This window comes from Pogoniulus pusillus, chromosome 13 (assembly GCF_015220805.1).
Source record: "Pogoniulus pusillus isolate bPogPus1 chromosome 13, bPogPus1.pri, whole genome shotgun sequence".
Lineage (NCBI taxonomy): Eukaryota > Metazoa > Chordata > Aves > Piciformes > Lybiidae > Pogoniulus > Pogoniulus pusillus.
The window spans coordinates 15,435,492-15,459,013 of record NC_087276.1 but is presented as its reverse complement, the minus strand read 5'-3'; the positions used below and the strand labels follow the sequence as shown (position 1 = coordinate 15,459,013).

At 42.4% G+C, this 23,522-nt stretch overlaps 2 protein-coding genes across 10 annotated transcripts in view; one reads left to right on the top strand and one right to left on the bottom strand.

Annotated features, from left to right (window-relative positions):
• Positions 1-3,225, bottom strand: part of GTF3C1 (general transcription factor IIIC subunit 1) — a 48,730-nt gene extending 45,505 nt beyond the window's left edge. For both annotated transcript variants that reach the window (XM_064153094.1, XM_064153095.1), the window contains exons 1-5: positions 2,984-3,225; positions 2,409-2,618; positions 2,070-2,246; positions 885-1,028; positions 233-329 (exon numbers count right to left, since the gene is read on the bottom strand). In XM_064153094.1, the coding sequence (XP_064009164.1) occupies positions 233-329; positions 885-1,028; positions 2,070-2,246; positions 2,409-2,618; positions 2,984-3,204 (849 nt within the window). In that variant the 5' untranslated portion in view covers positions 3,205-3,225. The remainder of the gene's footprint in view (positions 1-232; positions 330-884; positions 1,029-2,069; positions 2,247-2,408; positions 2,619-2,983) is intronic.
• The window catches only part of KATNIP (katanin interacting protein), a 67,015-nt gene continuing 46,361 nt past the window's right edge, over positions 2,869-23,522 (top strand). For 2 of the 8 annotated variants that reach the window (XM_064153096.1, XM_064153104.1), the window contains exons 1-10: positions 3,176-3,523; positions 4,188-4,264; positions 6,016-6,185; positions 10,620-10,687; positions 13,948-14,085; positions 16,086-16,335; positions 17,663-17,812; positions 19,294-19,350; positions 20,523-20,686; positions 23,313-23,425. In XM_064153096.1, coding sequence (XP_064009166.1) covers positions 4,203-4,264; positions 6,016-6,185; positions 10,620-10,687; positions 13,948-14,085; positions 16,086-16,335; positions 17,663-17,812; positions 19,294-19,350; positions 20,523-20,686; positions 23,313-23,425 — 1,172 coding nt within the window. In that variant the 5' untranslated portion in view covers positions 3,176-3,523; positions 4,188-4,202. Of the gene's footprint in view, positions 3,025-3,175; positions 3,524-3,549; positions 3,748-4,187; positions 4,265-6,015; positions 6,186-10,619; positions 10,688-13,947; positions 14,086-16,085; positions 16,336-17,662; positions 17,813-19,293; positions 19,351-20,522; positions 20,687-23,312; positions 23,426-23,522 lie in introns of those variants that run through there. The other 6 variants (XM_064153099.1, XM_064153097.1, XM_064153100.1 and 3 more) reach the window with 6 other exon arrangements.

Below are 23,522 nucleotides of genomic sequence, written 5' to 3'. Positions count from 1 at the left end.
GCAAAAACTGCATGAGGAAATTCACTGACAAAACCTCTCTGAAGCTGGATCAAACAGAACTCCTTCCTTATCACAAACAGCAGCTTCATCTAGTGGGTTTTCAAGATCCCTCTTTTGATGCCCTATCCCAAGCTTTTGTGCAACTTTAAAACACAGGCAGTATGAGTGACTGTCTTTGATGATAATCATCTAGATTCTACATCAGTGGTAACTTTAGAGGAATGAACCTCACCAGTGCTTCCCTCAAGTGGCTTAATGTTTCCATCTGGTTTGGACGAGCATTGAGCACACTTGAGACCTTCTCCATCAAGATATCATATTTGCTCCTCCTAACCAAAAAAAGAAAATTATTTTAAATGTAAGCATGCACATAACTTTATACATGTGAGCTGCACCTTTACAGGCCTGCCAGTGACTTGAGAAAGCATGCTGAAGTGTTCTCAGGTTGGTTGAGGAATTATAGCTTTCTTTTCCTTCTGTGAATAGCACACAAGAGAATGTGTCACTATGAGGAGACCCCAACTGAGGGAACTAAGACCAGGCTGTTACTTGACTGACAATCCACAGGCACAAGTTCTAATCATAAAGCAGAAGGCATAAATGGAAAAAAAAATCTTAGAAACGTGTTTGAAGTGAGAACACCCAAAACATTCATTAGGAGTGATTAGAGCTACCTCAGGAAGAGTAGGTTGCTGTAAGCAGGTGACAGTCACTAGAATACCCCCATTGTTTACAGCTCTAAGACAGTAACTCTCAAAGGATTTAAAGAAATTGAGAGGCATCAATACCAGGATTATTTGATAGGTCTGTGAAAACAAAACTTCATCACAGTAAAAGGTCACAGTCTACCCAGGAGATCATTAAAAGACCTGAGTGGCACTTACCTGTCAACATGAAAGCGTGTCAGAAGCAGAAGAATTGAGTGTTGCTGTACTCCACTGGGTAGTTTTATGACATGGGACTGCATTGTTATGAGACCATTTCTGTCCAATACTCTTCGGTGATAATGCATTTTCCCAGCATCCACCCTAAAGAAAACATGGCAAAATATCTAGAGGCACAGGAACTGCTGCAAAGAGGTCCTAATTCACCAGCATCCCAAAATACTTCCCCTAAATTGCTTATGTTCATTTGCAAAGTAATGATGTCAAAACTAGGATGTGCAACCTGTAAAAGTAGTTTTCCTAGTTAGTTCAGTTAAACAGAGGGAAACCCCTCTGGTTTTCACCTGCACAGTCACACTGTCAGATTTGGTTTATGAGACAGCTGATCAACACTTTGCATCTCCAGGCACTCTTTCTCCAATTTCTCTTTCCAACTCCTGGCTTGCACCACAGTCACTGCCCTCCTTGCAGTAGCTCTGGCATTCACCTCACTCCTTGGTGAGCTGACTCAGGCCACTGAACTCACAGAGAAGTCTCCACAAAGGATTTTCCCTCCACCACCATCATTTCAGATACCTAAAAGAACTTTCTAAGTGGCAAAACCCCATGTCACTGTGGTTGGCTTCATCTCCTGAAAGCAGTTAAGCCTTAACAGCAGTAGTGATATTCTCCAGCACTGTAATGCTTCTCCATCTACAAAATACATGAAATAGTGTGGGAGCTACTAACTCAGGCTCCCATTGGGTTCACAGAGAGGAAGATGTTGCATGGGGCAAATGCTAGAGTCAAAATGTGGGCATTTAGAACTTGGGCAGGATGAGATGCTTACCCTACAGCTTAGAAAATGAAATGGAAATCATAATTTCATCCCAAATTTGAAGAAAACATGGTTTGGAGAAAGCAGGAACTTCCACAGATTAGAAATTTGTGTACTGACCCAACAGACAATATCTGCTGCCATGAGAAAAAGTCTGGAAGTATAGTGAGCTCAAGGAAGAGAACTGAATACTTCTAGAAATACAGGCTCCAGGAACTATGTGCTCCTGTAAGGGAGGATGAGATGCTACCAGTACAGATCACAGTTTAAATTGCCACATAGGAATTCTCAGGTGGACAGATCTTTGAAATCAACCAGCAGAAACTTATCAACTTTGCTTTAATTCATAGAGCAAGACATACACTTACTTGAAAGCTCCACTGTGAAGGTCTCTCTGAAGCTCTCCTTGCCACCTAGCACGCCCTAAACGCTCCAGTATACAGTAGGAGAAGTCAGGGAGTTTTAAGTCAGGATCGCCCCGCCAGCCTATCAAAGCTCGGTACCGCTGCTCCTGGGAAGCAACAATGACCAGCTTCTCTCCCCATCTAAGAGACAGAAGGGGAAGAGGCAAATTGTTATTAGCTCTGTAAAAAACAAAGAGGTCAATCACTTCCCCTGCCAGACACCACTCGATGGAACCTGCACAAACTGAGTGACAACTACATTTCAAAACGTAAGCTGTAGAATTTTATAAGGATCCGACTCACTTTTCAACAGCTTCTAGGTAAGTAGAACAAGGCTGCAAGTCCTCGCTCCTTATCTGGTCAGTGATATCAACTCTCTCTTTAAAATACTGGCAGGAGCCCTGTATGCCATCTTTGTTATCCAAAATCATGTGGACAGGATAAATATCATCTGCTGTAGCAGGATCCCTTTTGGTTTCCACGACTCCTGTTTCATGGTCTATTTCTTCGTATCTGAAATAAAAGCAGAGAGCCAACATTTAACTACACAAAGGGAATTTTGGAACAGAAATGTAAGAACCCCAAACTATGCTGACATCTCTGTGAAAAATCTTGGGAAAACGAAACCTCAGGACTAGTAAAACACAAAGACTCCAATACAGATCTCCTAAAAAAAGCTTGCTTCAAACCCGCATTGCCATGCCTGTCGCCAGCGTTCCTTCAGCAAAGCCTACGTGGCTCCACGCAGCGAGCCGAGGAGGCAGGGACAGCCGGACAGAGACCCGATTTACCCACGGCTGAGAGGTCAGCCTTCCCGCACCGCCCTGCGGGGCACTCGTCCCGGCGGAGGGGGCGCGTCCCGGCGGGGCCGCCCTCACCGGTCGTGCAGGCGCAGCGGCGGGCGCGCCCGCGGCAGCAGGTAGAAGCGGAGGTCGGGCTGCGCGCAGAGCGCGGCCCAGAGCAGCTGCTGCGTGGCGGGCTCCAGCCGCAGCGGGAAGGGCGGCAGGCGAGTGGCCAGGCGCTGCCACAGCGCGCTCGGCGTGACGCCGTCCAGCCCCTCCAGGGCCACCTCGTCCAGCAGCAGCCAGAACGCCTCCATCGCCGCCGCCCGCAGCCGCTTCCGCCCGGCGCGCCGGAACTGCCGTCACGGCCCGGGCCGTAACCAAGGGAACGCGCAAACAGGGCAGCGGCCGTGCGGCCTGCTCCCGGCCAGCCCTTTTCCGGGCCGGTGTGCGGGCCTTTGCCCTTGGCTGTCTCCTCAGCCCGGTGCTTGCAGGGGCAAGGCGGCAGGGAGGTCAGGTCTGAGCCTGAGGCACTGCTGTGCCGCTCGGGCGAGCTGTTAGCTCGGCCGCACAGGCCGCGTTACCTCAGCGAGGGCGTGGGACGGGGCGGTGGTTTAGCAGAGGCGCTCTGCGTCGGTAAGGCATGAAATACGGAGGGCATTGCTTGTTGGCTTTTTTTGGTGTGGTTTTTTTTTTTTTTTTTGGTTGGTTGTTCCCCCCAGAGAAAACTTCTACTTGTGGTAGGCGAGTTTAAATTTCCAGGTGTGTAAGAGGGCGCCTTAGTCAAACTTCCAGCGGCAGCTCAGAGGTACTTGGTGGGACTTGTTGGAAAAGGTCTTGCTTCTTGAAAGGCAAATGAGGTAAAATCTGTAACTAAACACTTAAAAGGCATACAGCCTCTGCAGTGTGTAGGTTCTAGAATTAACTGACTTGGTGAACAGAAGCAGTTGAAGAAAACTCTTGCAGCAGTTAAGCTTTTGCCATTGCCCTTTTAGCCGCTGCCCCAGAGTTGACTTGCTTGTCAGTTCTTGGAGTATAAACTTGTTCTAGTAGATGCCTTTCTGTTTTAGTGGGTTTGGGCTCTTCAGTACGTTGTGAAAGGTTCTGAAAAAAATCAGTAAAGTAACATTTCCTCTGGGCTTCTTGAACTTCTATCTATTACACTGACAACTTTATGCTTTGTTGAAAGTGGGGTGTTTTGCAGTTTGTAACATTCTTGCCTATTGAGGGTACAAACCCGGTAGTACTCTCTAATAAATCTCTTCTCTACTCCAATGTGGCAATTATGTTCTCGTTTCAGCTTTGTATTGAGGACATGGTAACTGACTTTGATGAAATACATGATGAATACTTAATATCCCTTCAGCAGAGAAACCGGTGAGATACAGATTTGTTAGCACCATTGAGTATGTAATAGCTGTTGTGTTCTATCTACTGTAGTAACTAATATCAGGAGTTGTGAATGTTAGTTCAAAAATTGATCCAGAGCCTAATTTGCTTAGCTTAAAAGGTTCAGGTCATTCTCTTTTTTAACTTAATACAATTATCTCTATTTTAAAATAGTTTTGGTGGCTTACAGGGAAGAATTTTATTGATGGAACAAGAGGTTGTAGGTACAGAAGTAAAGGGAAGCTCACACTGTATGAGGATGTTGTGAGGCCAGGTTTTTATGTTGTCCGAATTACAGGAAAGGACATGGCAAAAGTGCTAAAGCTAAATGTGCAAAGTCAGCTTTTGCTAAGGTGGGAGTTAAGGATATTTAGGTTGTTCTTGCAAGCTTCAGTGTATTTCAGACAGTTCAAGGCCTTTCTTTTAGCCTTTATTCACATGAACCTTCCTGTCATTGTACCCTAGACAGGTGAATTTCTTACATTCACTCAAGGACCTACAGAACTTCCTTGCTGGATTCACTCTGCCACAAACCATAAAATTTGTACTCAAATTCTGTAACAGACTGAATGGTTTGGTGAAAAGATAACAAGAAAACCCCAACGACTTTCAAAAAGCCACTGTTATGTTAGAAGAACAGCCAACTTTTGCCATCAGGGCTTACTTTCACATGCAGTCTTATAAGGCAGATCTAGAAAACAATAAAACCCAATTACTTAATGACTGAAACAATTTGCATCTTTACTGTTGGAGCTCTAGTTGTGAATTTTGGAGGAAATTAATGCTGTTGACCTTTAATTAAAGCACAACAAGCAGGTGGCAACTGTAGCTGGTAGAAGAGGAAAACTGGGTGACATGACTGGCAGTTTTGAGTAGCAGTGGCTGCAGATTAGCCCCTCTGTGCAAGCAGCTCAGGTTAGTGCCTTGGGCCAGTCGCAGCCACATGTTGGATTCAGAACTAACAGAAACAGCCCTTCCTGTGCCAAAACATCAGCAGTTAGAACAGCCTGGAGTGAATTCAAGAGAGTGATAGAGTGTGGGGTGCTCCTACAGAGACATGCTGCCTATAGAGACACACACAGACACAGCCCTGGGGGACTTTGGCCTGTGGATTGACCCACACTGGAGTCAGAGGGAAACCACAAAGGAGGAGCATGCAGGGGCAGGTTCAAATTGCCACCCATGTGTTCACAGCCTATCTATGCTACACCTCACTGAAGGAACATGGGTGGACTGAGTATAACCCAGGGTGGAAAATTAGACTTGGAAGAGGGAGGGATAGGTGTTTCACTTCAATTGAGCCCAGGGAGGAGCTTTTATTAATATTTTAGCCAAGCTTTAATTTTCTGGTGTCTCTAAGGGCAGTATTGATTTCTCCCTCAAGTTTCAAATCACAAATAATCTTCATCTAGAGCTCAGCCATTTAAAACTTTCTGAAATTCTAAATAAAGCTCTTAAAAAGGTGAAAGGCTAAATATGCTCAATGCCAAATGGAAAAAAAAAAAGTGAAATGAGAAACATGGAAAAAAAAGTCTCGAAAGGGCAGGACTTGTTTGAGCTTCACAGGTCACAGTGCATTGCAGAGCAGGAACAGATTCTGGAAGCTGTATTCTGAAATAGTTATTTGAATGGTGAATGTATTTTTCTGCTTTGTAATGGTCTGTGGTTTTGTCTTTATTGCTGGCCTGATCAACTCTATATGTACTGTGTAGGATGAATTATTTTCCTTTCTACTTCAGGCTACTGGAACGTTTGAAAAGAAAAGATCCTATACAACTCAAACTGGAGCAGTTAGAACAAGGGTTTTCTCTGTACCTGAATGGAGCCAATTCAGAGCTGAGGAATTGCCGCAGAAAAATCTGCTCTCGTGGCTGCCTTAAAAAAGAGATAAAGCCCAGCAGGACAAATGGTGAGTTACAGCAGAATTTGCCTATGTTTAGCCCATATCTGGGGCTAAACTCCAGCAGATGCGCTATCATCCAGTGTCCCCTCCTCAGCAAAGAAGAGAGAGAAGAAAAAGGAGGAGACTCCCAGGCAGAGAAGAAAATGGGTTTAATGGATCAGCCAAACTAACACTAATGCCAGTATAAAATATCCAGAGTTATATTCAGCCCAGCAAAGGTATGGCACTTGTAATACCTGGGAAGGTAGTGTTTGGGAGCAGAATGACAGGCACACCCCTCCAGGGATGATGATGAGGATGAGCAGGAGGAGCCCACATCCTCAACAAGCTCGCACCTTTTTACTGAGTGTGATGTTTATGCTATGAGATACACCTGTAGCCCCTTGGAGCAGCTGTCTGCCTAACTCACACTGCTAATGGCCTGCAGCCCACGTCTGGCCTAGAGTTCTGTCCAAGCCAAACCCAGAGTTTTACAGAGACTGCAGTCTGGAACTACTTTAAACATTTCTTTACCAAAGCAGTAATTCAGGTTACTGCTAAGGCTATGATAAAGGGACAGCAACATTTGGATTCCGTGGGACTCAAGAGTACTTTGGCTGGTTGTAGGTAATCCCTGTCTTTGCAGGTCTTTAAGTAAGGCAGAGATGTGTTGCTGAGGGCCATGATTGAGGACCAGACTTGTCAGAAATCATCTTAGGGAGGTCCTTTCCAACCAAAATGATACTGTGATTCTAAGGAATAGCCTCTGCATCACCCTGCCAGTTTATCAGTTGATCCCTGACTAATTCCAAAGTTTAAGTTACTCACCTCTCCATTTGTTAAATAGTTATAACTCCAAACAGAAGATTAGAAATGGATTTAAATTTTCACTGTAGGTTAATGGCATGCTTTTGTCTGATAAATAACACCACTAACAGGCTTTGAAATCTGGTGGACTTCAACAGTACCTAAGCCTGGTTCCCTGTAGACCAGTGACATTTGATGACACAGGCTATAATCAAATTAAATCCAGTAATAGCTGCATTAAGCTCATAAATTATGCTTTAAAAGACAGCTAATCTTCGTTTAAATATTTGAAATAAAGAAAATCTGCTATATTCTGCCAGTGATTATCTGGCTTTATTTAAAAATGTATATTTTGTTTCTGATTTCAGTCTGTCTGTCAAAGGAAGCAGTGTAGTGACAGGAATAATTTTGCATGTATGAATGTATAAAGGGTGAGCTTACCAACCTTCTAATCTCTTTAGCATGATGAAAATAAAGTTGATTTCACTAAATCCCTGTGCAAAGCAGTTTACCAACCTTAGTCTGTCACACTGGGATAATACACCTTTGGCTGGCTAAAGAGGATGTAAAACAATGTCTTGGACTTTTTGGTCCAAAGTGGATGCAGGGATATTGTGGCAGTGGCTGTAACAGAAATCTGTCAAGAGAATTTTCACCTTAAAGTTCTGCTGTCAGCTGCTGTCTCTCAGCTCAGAGTTGTTTATTTCTGCATTTGCTCAATGCCATTTGATTCAGTTAAGGCAGACCACTTCATCTTGTCTTTGGGACTTGTGAGGATTTCAGTAGCAGTCTCTGTTCCATTCCTCAGCTCCATCAGCTTAGAGACAGAGGCATTATCTCTACAGAAGAGAACTTCGTGCTTTGGTGTTTCTTATCTATCCAGGGTTGTTACTTCAAACACCTGTAGCTGCAGTGAAAGATAGCAACTGAATCATTGTTTGTTATTGCTCTTTTTCCATCTGATTTTGCCAGTAGAGTCCAGAGTGGGAGTCAATGGTGATCTGTATAAGCTTCTTGCCTGGGGGTAGTTCCTTGGCAGTTTTGTGGTCTGTCTTGTGAGTGAATATGATTTTACTTACAGAAATTATTTCTAACCAAGATACAGCACTGAATTTTCTTCCCTGTCCATCTCCCCCGAGAGTTATTGCATTATTATTTCTAAAGCATCCCTCTGTAGGATTAATCTTCACTGAAAAATTAGGAATGTGTGATGCTTAACAATATAAACAGGCAGAAATTTCCTTTGTGGTTCCCGAAGATATTGTCATAAATCTATTTGTCTGGACTGTTTTCTTTGTCTGTGTTCCCTAGGAGTAATTAATGATACTAGTGATTAATAAACTTTTTACTCTTAGGCTTGGAAATTGAGTTAAAACAAATGATGGGTTTAAAAGGCAGTGAGGTACACTGGCATTTCTCTGAGTGTATCACTCGGACATGGTGATCCATAACCATGGATGTACTTCTAGTCAGTATCAGTGTGGTTACAAAGATGTGGCTGTAGGGCAGCATGGGACCTCTTTTGATTATGGATAATGTCTTGATGATGTGCTACTCGGTTCTCAGCTACTAGAATAGACCCTGTCAGCTCAAGTCTCCAAGGGAGTTGCACCAGTGGACCTACTTTGTGTGTTGAAATGGGCAGTGGTTGGTATTCACATCCAAACTATCACATGAGAAAGATGTTTTTGTTCTGAAGTCATGTTTGTAACACAGGCAGCCAGCTCAGCTGCATCAGCTTCTGCCTGGGATTTGAACTACTGTTTTGTTTTTTTTTCCTGATTTAGAGAGACATGGATTCACATGAATCCATCCCAAAACACTTAACTCTGAGAACCAAATCCATTTCAGCAGTGACAGCATGAGTCCTACCCTGTTCCCTTTTCCTACTTACATTTGTAGCAACACAAGTGGAATTCTGAGTTGTTGCTTGGGAAGTGGAAGAAACTTCCAGTTCTGTCCCAAAGAAGGGACCAAATCAGATCATGCTTCTAGTATTGCTGTCTCAGGACAGGTCACTCTCAGTGCCTGAAGAGCCTCATAGCAACAAGCATAAATGCTAAGGACTGCAAAGTGTTTCTGGAGTTACTTAGGAGTAGCAGGAGCTCCAGTTAGAAGGTCTCTCTTTACTTTAACTTGAAGCAGTCCACTCCTTTTGCCTTCTGGTCTTAGTCCTATTTCAGGCTCAAGAGACAGGCACTTCATGCTAAAGCAGTACAACAACAACTTTTTCTGCTTGCTTTGTAAATTTTGGATCACTTTAAATTGATATAAACATACACTGTTCCCTCAGGAATGGTCCTACCCTCTCTCCTGTCTGCTTCTGCCATCATTTGTGCAATCTTGTGAACCACACTGCACAAGTGACTACAACTAAAAGTGAGCTGTCTTTTATGATTTTCCTCAGTTAAAATTTGCCCACAGCAATTCTCTGAACAGTTCTCTGCACAGGCCTGTAGGGGTGTCTGACCCAAAAAAGAAAATGTGGGGGGTTTTTTGAGAGTTGTAATGAGCAACTTAATCTAATTTTCTGATTTGTAGGCTGGACTTGGTGATCTCAGAGGTCTTTTCCAGCCTCAATGATTCTGTGGTTCTGTGATTTTTTTGAAGTAAGCCCTGCTTGGAGTGGAAAGTTGGACTAGATGAGTTCCAGAGGTCCCTTCATCTTTCTGTACTTCTAGACCTTTGTAAAACAACTACTTTTATGGGTAGTGCCACCTTCTGCCTGTTTAGAGTGACCATTAAATTATGGCTTTAAAAAAAAAGGGTTTGCATCAGCCATTTTTCTCCACTGAGAAGAAATGGAAGCTGTAAATCTGCCTTGGACATAGGAAATGAGATGCCTTTATTTAGGATGCTCTTGAGAGTGTTGGTCATATCCTTGCTCCATGGAAGATGCTGATGTGACCTGCAAGATGTTTGTCTCTTTGTCTCCGTCAAAGCATCTTCTCAAAAGTCCCTTGTTCTGTAGTCAGGTGGGACCATTTCCAGCACAGGAGCCCTTAGTTCTCCTTGACCATATACAGAATTTTAGCAGAAGTTCTGGAACCTACTCTTCCTTGCTTTAGAAATTATGAAAAATGATTGTCCTTCAATTGTGCCTTGTGTGTAGAAGAATCCTTCCCTGCACACTATGTTAAATACCTGATACATTCTGTTTAATCTGCTGGTATCTTGTGTTTCCTTAGTTGGAAGGTAAGTGCACACAATTCTTTTGCAAAGCCAGCCTAACACCTGTTGTTCACCAGTTCAGTGGTGTGGGTTCTGGGCTCAGCTGGCTTCCTAGGACAGCTCCCTGTTTGCCCAACTAGGAGTTACAGTCATGCACCCTTATTCTGAACATACTGCTCTTGCTTTTATGTCAATGAATGTGGGGCTTCACTTGCAGTTGAACTAATGTATCTTAAAAACCTTTATTCTCTTGAATGCACGTGGTGCTGGCTCCCCCAAAGGCTTCCAGGCTCCTGCTGCTAATACACAGCTAGCCAGTTCCTGAAGTGGGATGCCTTTTCAGTAGGTGATGCCATTCACCTGTCAAACACATACTCATCTGTTCTCATCTGGGAAGAAAGAAAGAACATGAACTAAGTTGTATATTGCCAAATCCTGCATTTCTGCATTCTACCTTCTAATCCTTGTCTCTGTATTCTGAAGCAGCAGCCCAGCTAGATGACAGCACACAGACTACACCAGGCAGAATACAGCGCAGGGGTTGGCTGCAGGTAAGAAACAACTGGAAAGAAAACCACTTCAGACGAAGTCTCAGGTCATAAATAATGTTAGGGGAAATTGCTTTTAACTAGTAGATAGAGGGCAGTTGGGACTCTGGTAGAATCTGGGTCTTGGTTTCATCTGGATTCTGAGTGACAACAGGAAATGATACCCTGCCCAGTTTTCTGTCTTATTTTGAAGCCTAAAGAGGCAAATCTCATTGAAAGGGTCTGGTTTCAGTGCCATCCATCACAGAAACTTTTGTAGCCTTGACGTGATTGGTTCAATCTGTCCTCCAGCAGGATTGCTGTTACTTGACATCTCTGATGGCAAGCCCAGAGAGCTTATCTAATGCAAAGGATGGAGAATCTCATTTTGGAGATACATCCCTGCCTGTCACTGCTGTTCTCCACCCTGCAATAGTATTAAGTGACACAGAGGTGTGATTTGCATAGCTTGAGATGTAATTTGTGACAGCTTCTTGTAGATCAGAAGAGAAGAAAATGCATATAGGTGGTAAAAATACCCTCCTTGTAAGAAGTTTTGAGCCGTTGGCTACGTAGTTCTTGAAGAAACCTCAGTGGTATTTTGTTGTTTTTCTTTTGGTCTAGAGAAGGATCCTGTCCTTAACCTGTCAAGGAGTATGATTTAATTAACAGAACAAATGTGAATTCTCAACAACTGAGACATGCCACTCAACTGCCCCTGCTTGATGAGCAGTTACCTCAGTTAGATGCTTGAGTGATTGGGGGACAGAGGTCTGTGTCACTCCAGGCATTCACATCAGGCAGGTTCTCTTTCAGCTCATATTACACACTGAAGTTCGAAGGTTGCATTAATTTATTTATCAGTATCAGCTTTCCTTAGTTGAATTCATTTTCTCAGCTGCTTTCTCTCAGTAGATTACTGCTTACATACAGGCCTGTCAGAACTTGCTTGCTGAACTTGCTAAATTTGCTAAATGTGTGGCCACTCATAGCCTACATCATTCTAATCACAAAAGCCAAGTGAACAGGGAGGCTCTCCTCTGGCTGGGTTGGAAAGTCACCTAGATATAGGTAACTGAACTAAAAACTAGCAACTGCTTGAGACTAGCTTAGAATGGGTCCTGAAATATTTTGTCCAATTGGATGGAGAAGGATGGACACAGCCTGTAGTGACAGGACAAGTGGCAATGGTTTCAAACTAGAGCAGATCAGATTTAAATTGGATGTTAGGAATAAGTTCTGCACCATGAGGGTAGTGGAACACTGGAAGAGGTTGCCCAGGGAAGCTGTGGATGCCTCTTCTCTGGAGGTGTTCAAGGCCAGGCTGGGTGAGGCCTTGAGCAACCTGGACTAGTGGGAGGTGTCCCTGCCCACGGCAGGGTGTTGTTACTGGATGATCCTAAAGATCTCTTTCAACTCAAACCGTTTTACCAAATGTAATATCATTGCATAGACTTCTGGATCCCATCATTACCTTTAATGAAATAATCATCTTGTTCATTTACAACACTTCCCTCTATGGAATATGTCTGCACTAGAGTTCAGAAGTGGGGAAAAGAAGTTGCTTCCATATATTTTAATTCCTTGAGAGGAGTATTTACGCTTCCTGTTTTTTCTTTTGTCATCTTTTGGAGTGCTGAGATTATGTGGTATGGAAGGTTGAGTTTCTCAGATCTTTTACCCCTCTTCAGCCCTGCTTGAGTAACTGACAGTGTGCGTACTTTAATTGCATCCTAATTATGAAGTAAAGCAAATTAATTAGAACCACTTTCACAACCATGTCTGACATTTTCCAAGGCAAAGAAATCTTTGTGCTTGAATGCTTATGGCATTACTTCCCCCTCATTATATTATCCACAAGAGTAATACATCCTCCAAAAAACTGCAATTACTTCAAGTAGTCATTTTCATACATAGACATTAGAGAATTACTGCTTGGAAGGGAACTCTTGAGATACTCAAAGAGGGTCAGATAGAGCAGATTCCTTAGGACTGTGTCCAGTTAGGTTTTGAATACTCTACAGATGGAGACTCCCCAGCCATTCCAAGAAACCTGTTCCATTGTTTGACCACTCACAGGAATTTTTTTTTGTTTGTTTTGGTGGAATTTCTTGGTTCTTTTTGTGTCACTGAGCAGATACCTACTAGGTATCTGTACATATTGATGAGATTCCCCCCAGAACCTTCTCTTCCCTATGCTGAAGATCTCAGCTCCCAGCATCTCCAGCAGAGCAGCTTTGCTTGTTGGATCCCCAATCCTGTGTACACTCCAGAAATTGCTTTGATTGTTTGAGCCCTGCTGATATTAGACTTGTTAAAGTACTCCACAAAGGAAAGCCTGAGCTTGCAGATTCTTCCATTTTTTGAAGGAAGGCCTCATCTGCTTCTCTCTGTTCAGGAGGTCTGTAGCAGATACCTGCTGTAACAAGACTCATACTGGTCTGCCTGCTAGCCTTGACTGAGTCCTGGCTTGTTCTTTGCAGAGCAACATAGGTGCCAGCTCTCTCACATGAAGGATGACAATTCCTTCTCACTGCCTCAGCCTGTCTTAAAGAGTCTGTGCCTCTGTCCATCCACTGCAGCCTTGGGAGCTATCCCACTGTACTTAAAAGTAGCAGCTAAGGGAACTGGGGTTGTTCCCAGTTTGGAGAAGAGGAGGCTGAAGGGAAACCTTATTTCTGTCAAGAAACTCCCTGAGAAGAGATTGTAGTGAGGTGGAGGTCAGACTCTTTCCTCAGGTAACAAGCAACAGGATTAGAGGAAAGGGTTTTAAATTTTGCCAGAGGAAGTTTAGTTTGGTTGTTAGGAAAAAAATGTCTTCACTGAAAGAGTGGTTTAGCATTGAACAGGCTGCCCAGGAAGTGCTGGAATCACTGTCCTTGGAAGTGTTCAAAAAACATGTAGTTGATACACTTAGTAACATGGTTTAGTGATGGACTTGTCAGTATTAGGTTAATGGATGGACATGAGCTCTTTGCCAACCTTAATGATTCTATGAATCCATGAATCTCTATGAATCCAATGAGGTCATAGCCCTGTAACTATCTCCAATCATCTGACTCCTCCTTGTCCCCCATGGATTTGTTTTCCCCCAGCGTGACATTTCAGAGAGGCCCCCAAGCATGCTGATTGCCTAGAAGAGGCTGGAGAGCTTTGACCATAAGCTTGTTCTGCCAGCAGATGTAGTTGATGTAGATGATTTTATATGAAATGTGCTGATTATTCTTTTTGTGTTGCTGACAGCACAAAAGAGGTCTCACTCCTCTGAACCCTTCTTTTAATAGGAAGCTGTGAAAATTAAAACACAAAGAGGGGCTAAACTCTGCATTAGACCTCCTGTTGAATACTCTGAGGATTTTGAACCTTATGAAAGCCTGAGCCTGGAGACAGATGATGATGATGATCCTCTCCATCATTCCCAGGTACAATCAGCAATTGCTTTCTGTTGTTCATGGCAGTGTCAATGGGGATGTGAACAGGCTCAGGTATGGGTCTTGACTAGAGCATGCAAACCCTCTCTGTAGTGTAAATGATTTGCATTGATGGGATATGATGGAAGGAATAAATAAAAAGAAGAAATAAAATTACTTTGAAAATCTAACATGAGCTAACAGTGCTCTAACGTGCGAGGTCCTAAGTTAGATAAATTATTGTCTCTGTTGGGCAAAACCAAACCATTTCATGCAAGGAGACTCTTTTCAGTTCACTTCATGGCAGTCCACATGAACATCACTCTTGGCTGTCAAGTTGGAGAAAGCTGAAACAACAACTTTTTCTGGGGTTAGGTTGGCCTTTGAAGAACTGTGCTAAAATTGTAGCATGTCATTGTTTTACCTAGCAGAAGTCAGAGCACATTCTGATCAATACAACAGCTCTCCGTCAAGGGTCAGTACTATGTTGCCTGTTTGACAGTGCAGCCTTCTATTTATGCACTAACTGCAGCTTGTCCTAGCGCACTTCACAAATGCCCTGTCCCTCAAAGTGAATGCATGAACACAGATTTAGAACTCTTTTTCTGCCTAGCCAATGACATAATAGAGCTTTTCTGGGTAGTGGAGTAGCATCTGTAGATTAAATTGTCTATGGATCTTAGCACAGACATCAGACAAACTTGCCAAGCAGATTTGTCTAGCTTGGATTTTTTACCTTTCCTACATTGTTTTTGAGCTTACAATTTATTTTGCTCTACGAACCAGTAATTGTTTACAGTGATGGATATTTATAATAACATAATTCTTAGGAGTAAGTGAATAATTTTAAACCAAAAATTAACTTTTCTTTATATCCCAGATGGAAATACATTTGGTTTTCCTGAAGCTACAATGTGTTTTCTTGAATGTCTTGTTAGAGTGCAGATGTCATGAGATTTCAAACTAAAAGCCTGTACACTTCCTTGGCAAATAACTAGGAAAATTAGTCTTGACTGTCATAGAGACATGCTCAACACCAAGCCTCAGGTTGCTTGTAGACCCTCATGTGAGCCTAAGCTTGCCTGCTTTTTGTAATATGTACCTGTCAACATGGATTTCCTAGCAACTGTAGTCTGTAGAGAAGAGCAGCTTGAAGCTTTCATTGCAGACTGAACACACACTGTCACAGTTCATTTGTCCCTATGATAGCCTCAGGTTTTCATTTCACTCCTGCAATTTATTTACCTATACTTATCTCCAAACTCTAATACCAACAAATAGAGCAATAAAAAGCATTTAAGATATGCAGTACCTTTTCCTTTTGTGTTCATAAATCCATAAGGCTCTCCAGCATCATCTCTGCTGTTTGTGGTTTATGCTGAGAGAGGCAGGGCAGGTTCTTCAACAGGAAATTTCAAAAGAGCTTAATTTTTGCCTAAACTCCTGTTGCAGTCTGTTCCCTTTAAAAAAATCTGTCCAAGCTGGAAGCTCAGTTCATTAGACCACAACTTTTTTCTGCTGTTGAAGTTCAGGTGTGTACAAGACAATGTCAACCATCCAATTGCTTATCAAGAAGTTGTGATTACTTTCACTCTGTAGTCTTGTAAAGGTATTTGGAAAATCAGGATTGATGCTAGCCTGCAGATAGGAAGCAAGAAGATAGGGTAATTAACTGGGTGAGGCTGGAAAATGCATGCCCCTGTCCTCTCCACAGTTGTAACTTAATCATAACAATTGGTTTTGCATGTAAAAATTCCTTCACCTACAGAATTTTCCTTGCAAGGATTCTAATGAGCAGGAGCAAAGGAGCTGGAGGATGATTTTTTTTTTCTTTGCAAATCCTCATTAGAGGAGTGATGACACAGCACAGGGATGTGAATGTTTTTAGCTGCATCATGGCTTTGAGTTCATGAGATGGTATTTCTTTCTCCTAGAGGAGAAAGGGAGCCACATTGCTTTATTTCAGAATAAGTGTTTGAGCTTTTCTGACAAATCTGTTTGCATTGTACTAGAAATTGAGAAGAAGCTTGCAACCCAATGTAGAAGAGGAAAAGATGGAAGAAGACTCTTTTAGTGATGATGATGACTCTGTTGAAGAGGATGTGCTTTCAGAATCATCTTCTGCTGAAGAAACAATTCCAAGCTTTGAAGACCTTCAGTTGCGTAGCAAGAGGTTCTTGCAGAAAGAAGCTTCTGAACACCAAGATGGTGGCCTCGATTCTGGTGCCCACAGTGTGCTGGAGTTCGGTCAGGATCAAAGTAGTAAGTCTCTGACCGTTGAACTTGATGATCTCAAGGTTCTTTTTCAACTTTAATGATACACATTCAGTGTGACATTCACAGTACTAAGCAAGTACTCATCCTTTGAGAGCATTACTTTTAAGCTTGGTCATTGCTGGTTACTCCATACTTTCATGAGCTTTCATACTCTTAGCAAACTTGTTGTTTTAATCTCCTGATTCGGGAGACTTGCTTCCTCTTACTGCTCTATGAAGAAACTTTTTATAAAGACAAGGATCTAGCCCGGGTTGACAAACTTGCATCACCAGGTCTAGACACTTGAACTAAGATTGTCTCAGACTGTCTGTGAGGCTTCTCAAGAAATTATTATTTCTGTAGTAATTTTTTCAACTGGTTTAGCAGTAACCCATGCAGCCAGATCATTCTAGTCTCAGCTTCCTCCTTTTTATGTCCTGGGTGCTGGGTGCTTGTTGTCTTTGTCTGTGCTACCAAGCCCTGATGAAAGATGTGTTCATTCAAGAACACAAATCTTTCTGGCTATGAGCCACTTTCTTTTTGTTGGATATTCTCCTTTTGGATCCCTCCATGTCCCAAGTTCTAAACCAGTCACTAGTTCTCAGAGGTGTTTATTTGGCTTGGTAAAGGTAGACAGTTCAGGCAAGAAGCAGACCTTGACCTACATTCAGAATTTCTCTAAAATTCCATCTCCACTCCAACTCATTTCAGGAATGTCCACTGGTTTGTTTTTTTGTTTATTTGCTATTTTTTTTCTGTATCTGTAGTTAATAATTTAACTTAAGAGGAACAATCTTTGACCAATTCGAGTAAAGGAAGTGTCCCTCTCATGAGCATAAAGGTGAGTGGAGAGAGGTGGGAGATGAGGCATCGGGAACAAAGAAACAGCAGCAGTGAGAATAAGATTTTTGGGAGAGAACAGATGTTGTTTTCTTTTTCTAGAGAGAAGTTTGAAAGCTGTGATGCAAACAAATAATTCTCAAAGTATTCTAAACCACACCAAGCAACCACCTCTTTATTTGAAACAAGACAAGATTTTGTTCTGTGTTTTAAGAATTTATTTTGGCTTCACTATGTTAATAAATGACTTGGGAGTTGAGTTTTTATTTTTACTTCTTTTGGCAGTGATGCAGTTAAATATCTGATCAAGATGAGATCTGTTGGTACCTCAGTAGAACAGGATCAGTGAAAGACAGGGAGGATGGAGGCTATCACTTCAACTATGCCAGCATAATTGAAGTGGCAAAATTTTAGCAGTTAAGATGTTTTCTCTGTCTGGCTGCTCCTAAATGTCTCTGAGGTTGATTATTTCTGTTCCCTTATTATCTTCCAGAGGTGAAGCCACTACGAGTCCTCTCTGCAAAAAGAAAAGATAATGCTGAAATGTACATTCCTGTCAGCCCAGCTGTGGGGAAAAACACCATCACTCGACCACTCTCTGCTGAGTTCTTGCACCAGGAAAGACATGAAAGAATTTGTTCCAGTAAGAAACAAGAATATTTAATGTCAACAAGGAGAGTTTGCATGCTTTTTCCCCTCTGGCTCAGATGTAATTACAGCACACATCTGTCGTTGTGGGATTTTTCTTAGCTGTTGGTTTGGGCTTTTTTGTGTTTCTTTTTGTCAGGGTTTTTTTGTTGTTGTTGATATTTTTACCACCTGGAGTGGTTTGACTTAAGTAAAATTGTCAGAAAGTCCAGAGCCTCTATACTTCAGTCTTCCCCCATATCTTTAATACTTTCTTCTCTTTTAGCTTTCACAGCATAACATTTTTTCCTCTCAGCTCTTGTGCTTGCTCTCTTTCCCACTTCCCTCAGGGAGATATGCTTCCTGTGGTAATAACAGAAATGTGTCTTCTCAAAATCGGCGACTGACACTTGGAGGATTTTAGCACAATGCATTTATAGCCCTTAAGACACAGCCTTCCACATCACAGCCAAATTAGCCCTGTTGTGTGTGAAACGTGAATTACACCTTGAACAGTGCAGATCAGTCTCTAGTGCTTGGTAGGTTGGCCAGTATCTAGTACCTTACTGGGAAATGTTTTTCCTGGACTGGAGGATACCATTTTGAAGGCATTGCTACCTATTTAAAAATATGCTGCTGAGGTGTGGGCTTTACCTGGGTTAAAACAAATAAACCCAACTCCCAAATTTAGAGGTTGAAATCATGACTAAGTATTTCAGCACAACCCAATGCAACCCTCCAGGATTGGAGAAATGTGGCTGGAAGGTTGTCTGGCAGAGTGTGACCTGGAGGAGAAGCTGAATATAAGCCAGCAGTGCCCAGATGGCAAAGCAAGCCACTGGCATCCTGGCTTGGATGAGCAATAATGTGACCAGTAATTACCTGAGAAGGGAAGTGATTGTCCTACTCTACCAGGCGTTGGTGAGGCAACACCTCATTGAGCACCTTGGTGTAAGAATATTGAGGGGCTGGAGCAGATGCAAAGAAGAGCAACTAAGCTGGTGAAAGGCCTAGAGAATAAGACTTATAAAGAGCATCTGAGGGAGCTATGACACTTCAGTTTGAGGAAGAGGAGGCCTTATTGCACCTACACCTACCTGAAAGGACTATACAGAGGGGCAGGTGCTGGTCTCATCTCACGGGTAATTCATGATAGAAAAAGAGGGAATGGCCTCAAGGTGCACCAGGGAAGTTTAGGCTAGACATTTGGAAACATTTTCACTGAAAGAGTGGTCAGGTGATGGAAGAGGCTGCCTGGAGAGGTGGTGGAGTAACCATCCCTGGATGTGTTTCAAGATCATTTAGATGTGGTGCTTAGCAATATGGTTTAGTGGTGAATGTGGTAGAGCAGGCTTAATAGTTGGACTTGATGATCTCAAGGGTCTCTCCCAACGCAAATGATTCTAGGATTCTAAGTCTGATGAACCTGAGTTTTGAAAGGTCTGAGATAAAGCTTTTAGATTTGCCACACTCTGATAAAGACTCTTTTTCAACAAGGCAAGATCCAGATACATCCCAGGAAAGCAATAATGAGAACAGCTTGGAAAAGTCAAGGTATGGGTTTCTTCATTGGCAGAAAACCAAACTGAGGAAAAGAAGCTATTTGTTTTTATCTTCAGAATAAACTCTGTGCTGCTTCTGAGACCCTCACTCACCATCTGTCTGAGCAGATGCTTGCTTTGACCGCTTTCCAAAGATGCGTGTAGCATTTTCTCAGGTTACAACGGTGCTTCTTAGAACTCTGTGTCTATCACTTCAGTCAGAAAATTAATTTAATTTGAGGAGAATGTTAAAGAACAGAAAAATGAGAAGAGCCTTTGTTCTGTCCCTCTCTTTGCAGTGATGACCAATGCTGGCTCAAAGGTTTTTTGACTGTGGATGACTGAGGGGCTAAAGAACACAAATGCACCCACACAAATTTCAGCTGAGTTTTCACCTCTCTTTCCAAGGCAGACTTTGTGTTGCATTCACCCACTGCCATTTTACCCTCCTGCTTAGCAGAAGTCCCTGCAGTACTGTGAGCACTCCTTTCACATCAGCCTGTTCTTCAGTATCTTTACTTAAACTAAATGTCTTAGCAACTTCAGTCTTTCTTTTCTTCCTCTGACTTTGTAAGTCCTTGACTGTAACCACTGTGTTTCTCTCTCAGTCCAGTCTCAGATCCTCTGTTGTTAAATTTTATTCCCTTTCTTTTAAACCTCTTTATAGACTGTGACATTTCTGTTGCTTCGTGATGTTTGGGAAGAGGTGTGTGGCCATGTTGATGACTTCTTAAGTGATAAGGTCATTGATTTTGCCTTGCAAATAGCGACTCCTGACTCCCCTTGTTTTGCTAGAAGACTCTGGGGATTCTTCCAAACACCCCAGTTACACTGGAAAATTCTGGTGGGCTCAGATATATGTATTCCAACAGGCTGTTAAAAGGCATTTCAATTAAATACCAGAAAAAAAGCAAGTACAAAAAAAATTAAAGAATAAAAATAGTTTCTCATTTGTCAGTTTCCCTCCTCTTATGGTACTATTTTAGCTGTTGTCTAAGGTAGATGTGACCTGGAATACCAATGTGAAAACAAATTGGAGTGATTCAGTCTTGCTTACAATGGTTGCAGGCTACTGGCCAAGCTCTGTGTCAGTAATTTAACTGAGTGGTTCAGATCTATGTTGCTGCAATGTTCCATATTTGTATGTCCAGACAAACAAATATTCCTTCCTTCTTTTGGTGGTAGGACCTTTAAGTCAACCAGAAAGACTGCTTTCAGCAACAAGAAAGAATGTATGTGAGAGGGATCCTGACCTCTCTGTTTCAGCCGTGGTTAAAGCAATGCAAATGGACAATGAAGTCTTGCAGAGACAACTGCAAAAGCAGACAGTTTCCACTAGCCCCCAAAAGGTATGACAAAATACAGAGAAGGGTCTTTGATCAGGTAGCAAAGCCTCCATGAATGAGTCTTTTACATGGTGTATATGTTGCTGCCTCTGAAGTGTAATTGAATTTGTATTACTCTTCCGTAGGGTGGTTTTCTTTAATTTACTTCTTCAGGATAGCACCCACAACTCTCCCTTGATTTCAGGGATCACTGAGCAGCTGATAGACCAGCCACATGACATGTATATGCAGTCAAATGCACAGCTGCAGGCCCAGTTGGGCCATTTCCATCCTGGAAGCTTCTTAAACAAGATAATGTGTGGTTTTCGTGCCAATAAATCCTGCCTCCCTACTGGACTCATTAATATGGGCAGTTCCGTGTTAATACATGCTCTGCTTTTGGAGGAGAGCTGTCATCTACTCTGCTAGCTCTTTGTGAGGAAGAGCTCATGTGGGTTTGCTGCTCCCACACCTCCACATCTCTTATGTCCAACAACCATGTTTAAATGAAAACTCATAAGCATGGAAATCAACAATAATCCCTTCCCTTCTGATTAAGGGCAGACCATTGTTCTTCATGAAGTTGAAGAATAAGGGAATTTGTGTTGACAAGTGTGAGATGAACTTTGAGCATAACCTGGAATTCAGTGCTGACAGAAACTGTCTAGAGAAGACTTTGGTGGCACCTTAGAGCTGCCTTGCAGTACCTGGAGGAACCCTACGGGAAGGCTGTGAAGGGACTTCTCGTAAGGGTGTCTAGCAACAGGACAAGAAAGGGAATGGTTTGGAGCTGAGAAAGAGTAGAGTTAGACTGAAGATTAGGAAGAAATTCTTCAGCCCAAGGGTGATGAGACTCTGGAACAGGCTGCCCAGGGAGGTTGTGGCTGCCTCCTTCTTGATCATGTTCAAGGCCAGATTGGATGAGGCTGTGAGCTGAGAGGTGTCCCTGCCCATGGCAAGCATTTTGAGTAGATGATCTCTAAGCTACCTTCCAACATAAGCCATTCTAGGAAGGTATGAGGACAAATGTTTATGAATATGTAAAGGGTGAGTGCCAGGAGAATGGAGTCAGGCTCTTCTTGGTGATGCCTGATAGCAGGACAAGGGACAATGGGTGAAAACTGAAGCATAGGAAGTTGTGTTTAAACATGAGGAGTAATTTTTTCACTGTGAGGGTGACAGAACTCTGGAACAGGCTGCCCAAGGGGGTTGTGGGGTCTCCCTCTCTGGAGACAGTCAAAACCCGTTCCCGTGTGATCTGCTCTAGGTGAGCCTGCCCTGGCAGGGGGGTTGGACTAGATGAGCTTTGGAGGTTCCTTCCAGCCCCTGACATTCTGTGATTCTGTGAAATGTGAGTGGAAAGTGAAACTGACAAGACTGTCTCTTACTGACATAGAACAGTGTCCATCAGCAGTGGGTCATAGATTCTAAGTCTCCTTCTAGTCTGGGCTTTAGGAGATAAATTTTTGTGGGAAGGAGAAGAAAGATGCTTCAACATTCTTAGTTACTCATTTGAATTCTAAGAGTTTCCAAGACAACTGACTACTTCAACCTCAGCCGATGCTCCCTCTTGTGAGTTGGTGCTTTTATGAATGTATCCATTATCATCACCTGAGCCAACATGAGATTTCTGGGGAGTTTTGGTTAGGGGTAAAGGTGAAAATGTTACTTTGCTATAGGTAAGTACTTCACACATGATTTCAGCATCTAGGTCAGGTTTTCAGTCTTACCCCTCTTGCTTTTGAGATATTTATAGCTTTGTGACTGAGAGAACAAATGCCATTGGATATTCTCGCATAATGGATCTTCCTGCTAACAGTAGGACTAATTTTAATATTATTGTGCTCAAATGAAAAAGAATTAAATACTTAAAATAGACATCTTTTTACCCTGACACATGGGATGGAGTTTCAGAAACTTGCTGTGAATTCTCAGTCTTAAAGCTGACTTAAATGATCTCCCAGAAATAATTTAATTTTATTTACACAATTAAGGGATTGTGGAGCTTGGCCTTTGGTATTTAAACCTACAAAAAAATGCAGATTTTGTGGTACTAAAAAAGTAATTAACTTTTAAGCATTTTAAAGTTCTCTTACTCTTCAAGAATTATAGAAATGGAAGTTATCTATGACTGTCACTCCTCATCTGACACTGAATGTTCTGTCTCTGACAGAAGCTAACAACAAAGTTTTAGAAGCAGGAGATACTTACAAAGTGAGATCCAGGCAAAGAGAGATCCTAAAGCACTGCAAGAACTGCAGGACTTTCAGAGTCATAGAGCCATAGAATTGTTTGGGTTGGGAGAGATTGTCAAGTCCAACCAAAGAATGTCTGTTTTCTGTTACATAGTCACTGCTAATATTTCTGCCTTTAAATAAATCAGTCAGGACTTTCAAGACTTTATTCTAATAAAACGGAGCTGCTTTTTTTTTGACGGAAAACTCTTTATCATCCTTTTTGGAAAAGGAGAAAGTCTAGGCAAAGCTGTACCAAAGTTTTGGGTAACTCCATGTTCTGTGAACTGTGTCTAATGGGATAAGGTGAGCTGAAACCAGAGCTGAGCCCCAACTCTTATCCCAGAGCTGCAAACTGATATTCACTGGCATGTGGAGAACAATGAGTGACCCATGTTCATCTTTGTCTTACTTAGAGACAATTTTCTCTGTCATCCATGGTTTCTGCAATGGCTGAACCTCCAGAGCACAGCCAGACAAGGACTGCAGTCACTAAAGCTGCTGAGGGGTTGTGTCCTTTTGGAAGCAGGTATCTGTGTTTCCTTTAGGGATAGCTTCTTCTTTTGAGAGGGTACTTTGCAATATACCTCCAGATGTAGTGTAGTACCACTAGACCCCATATTCTT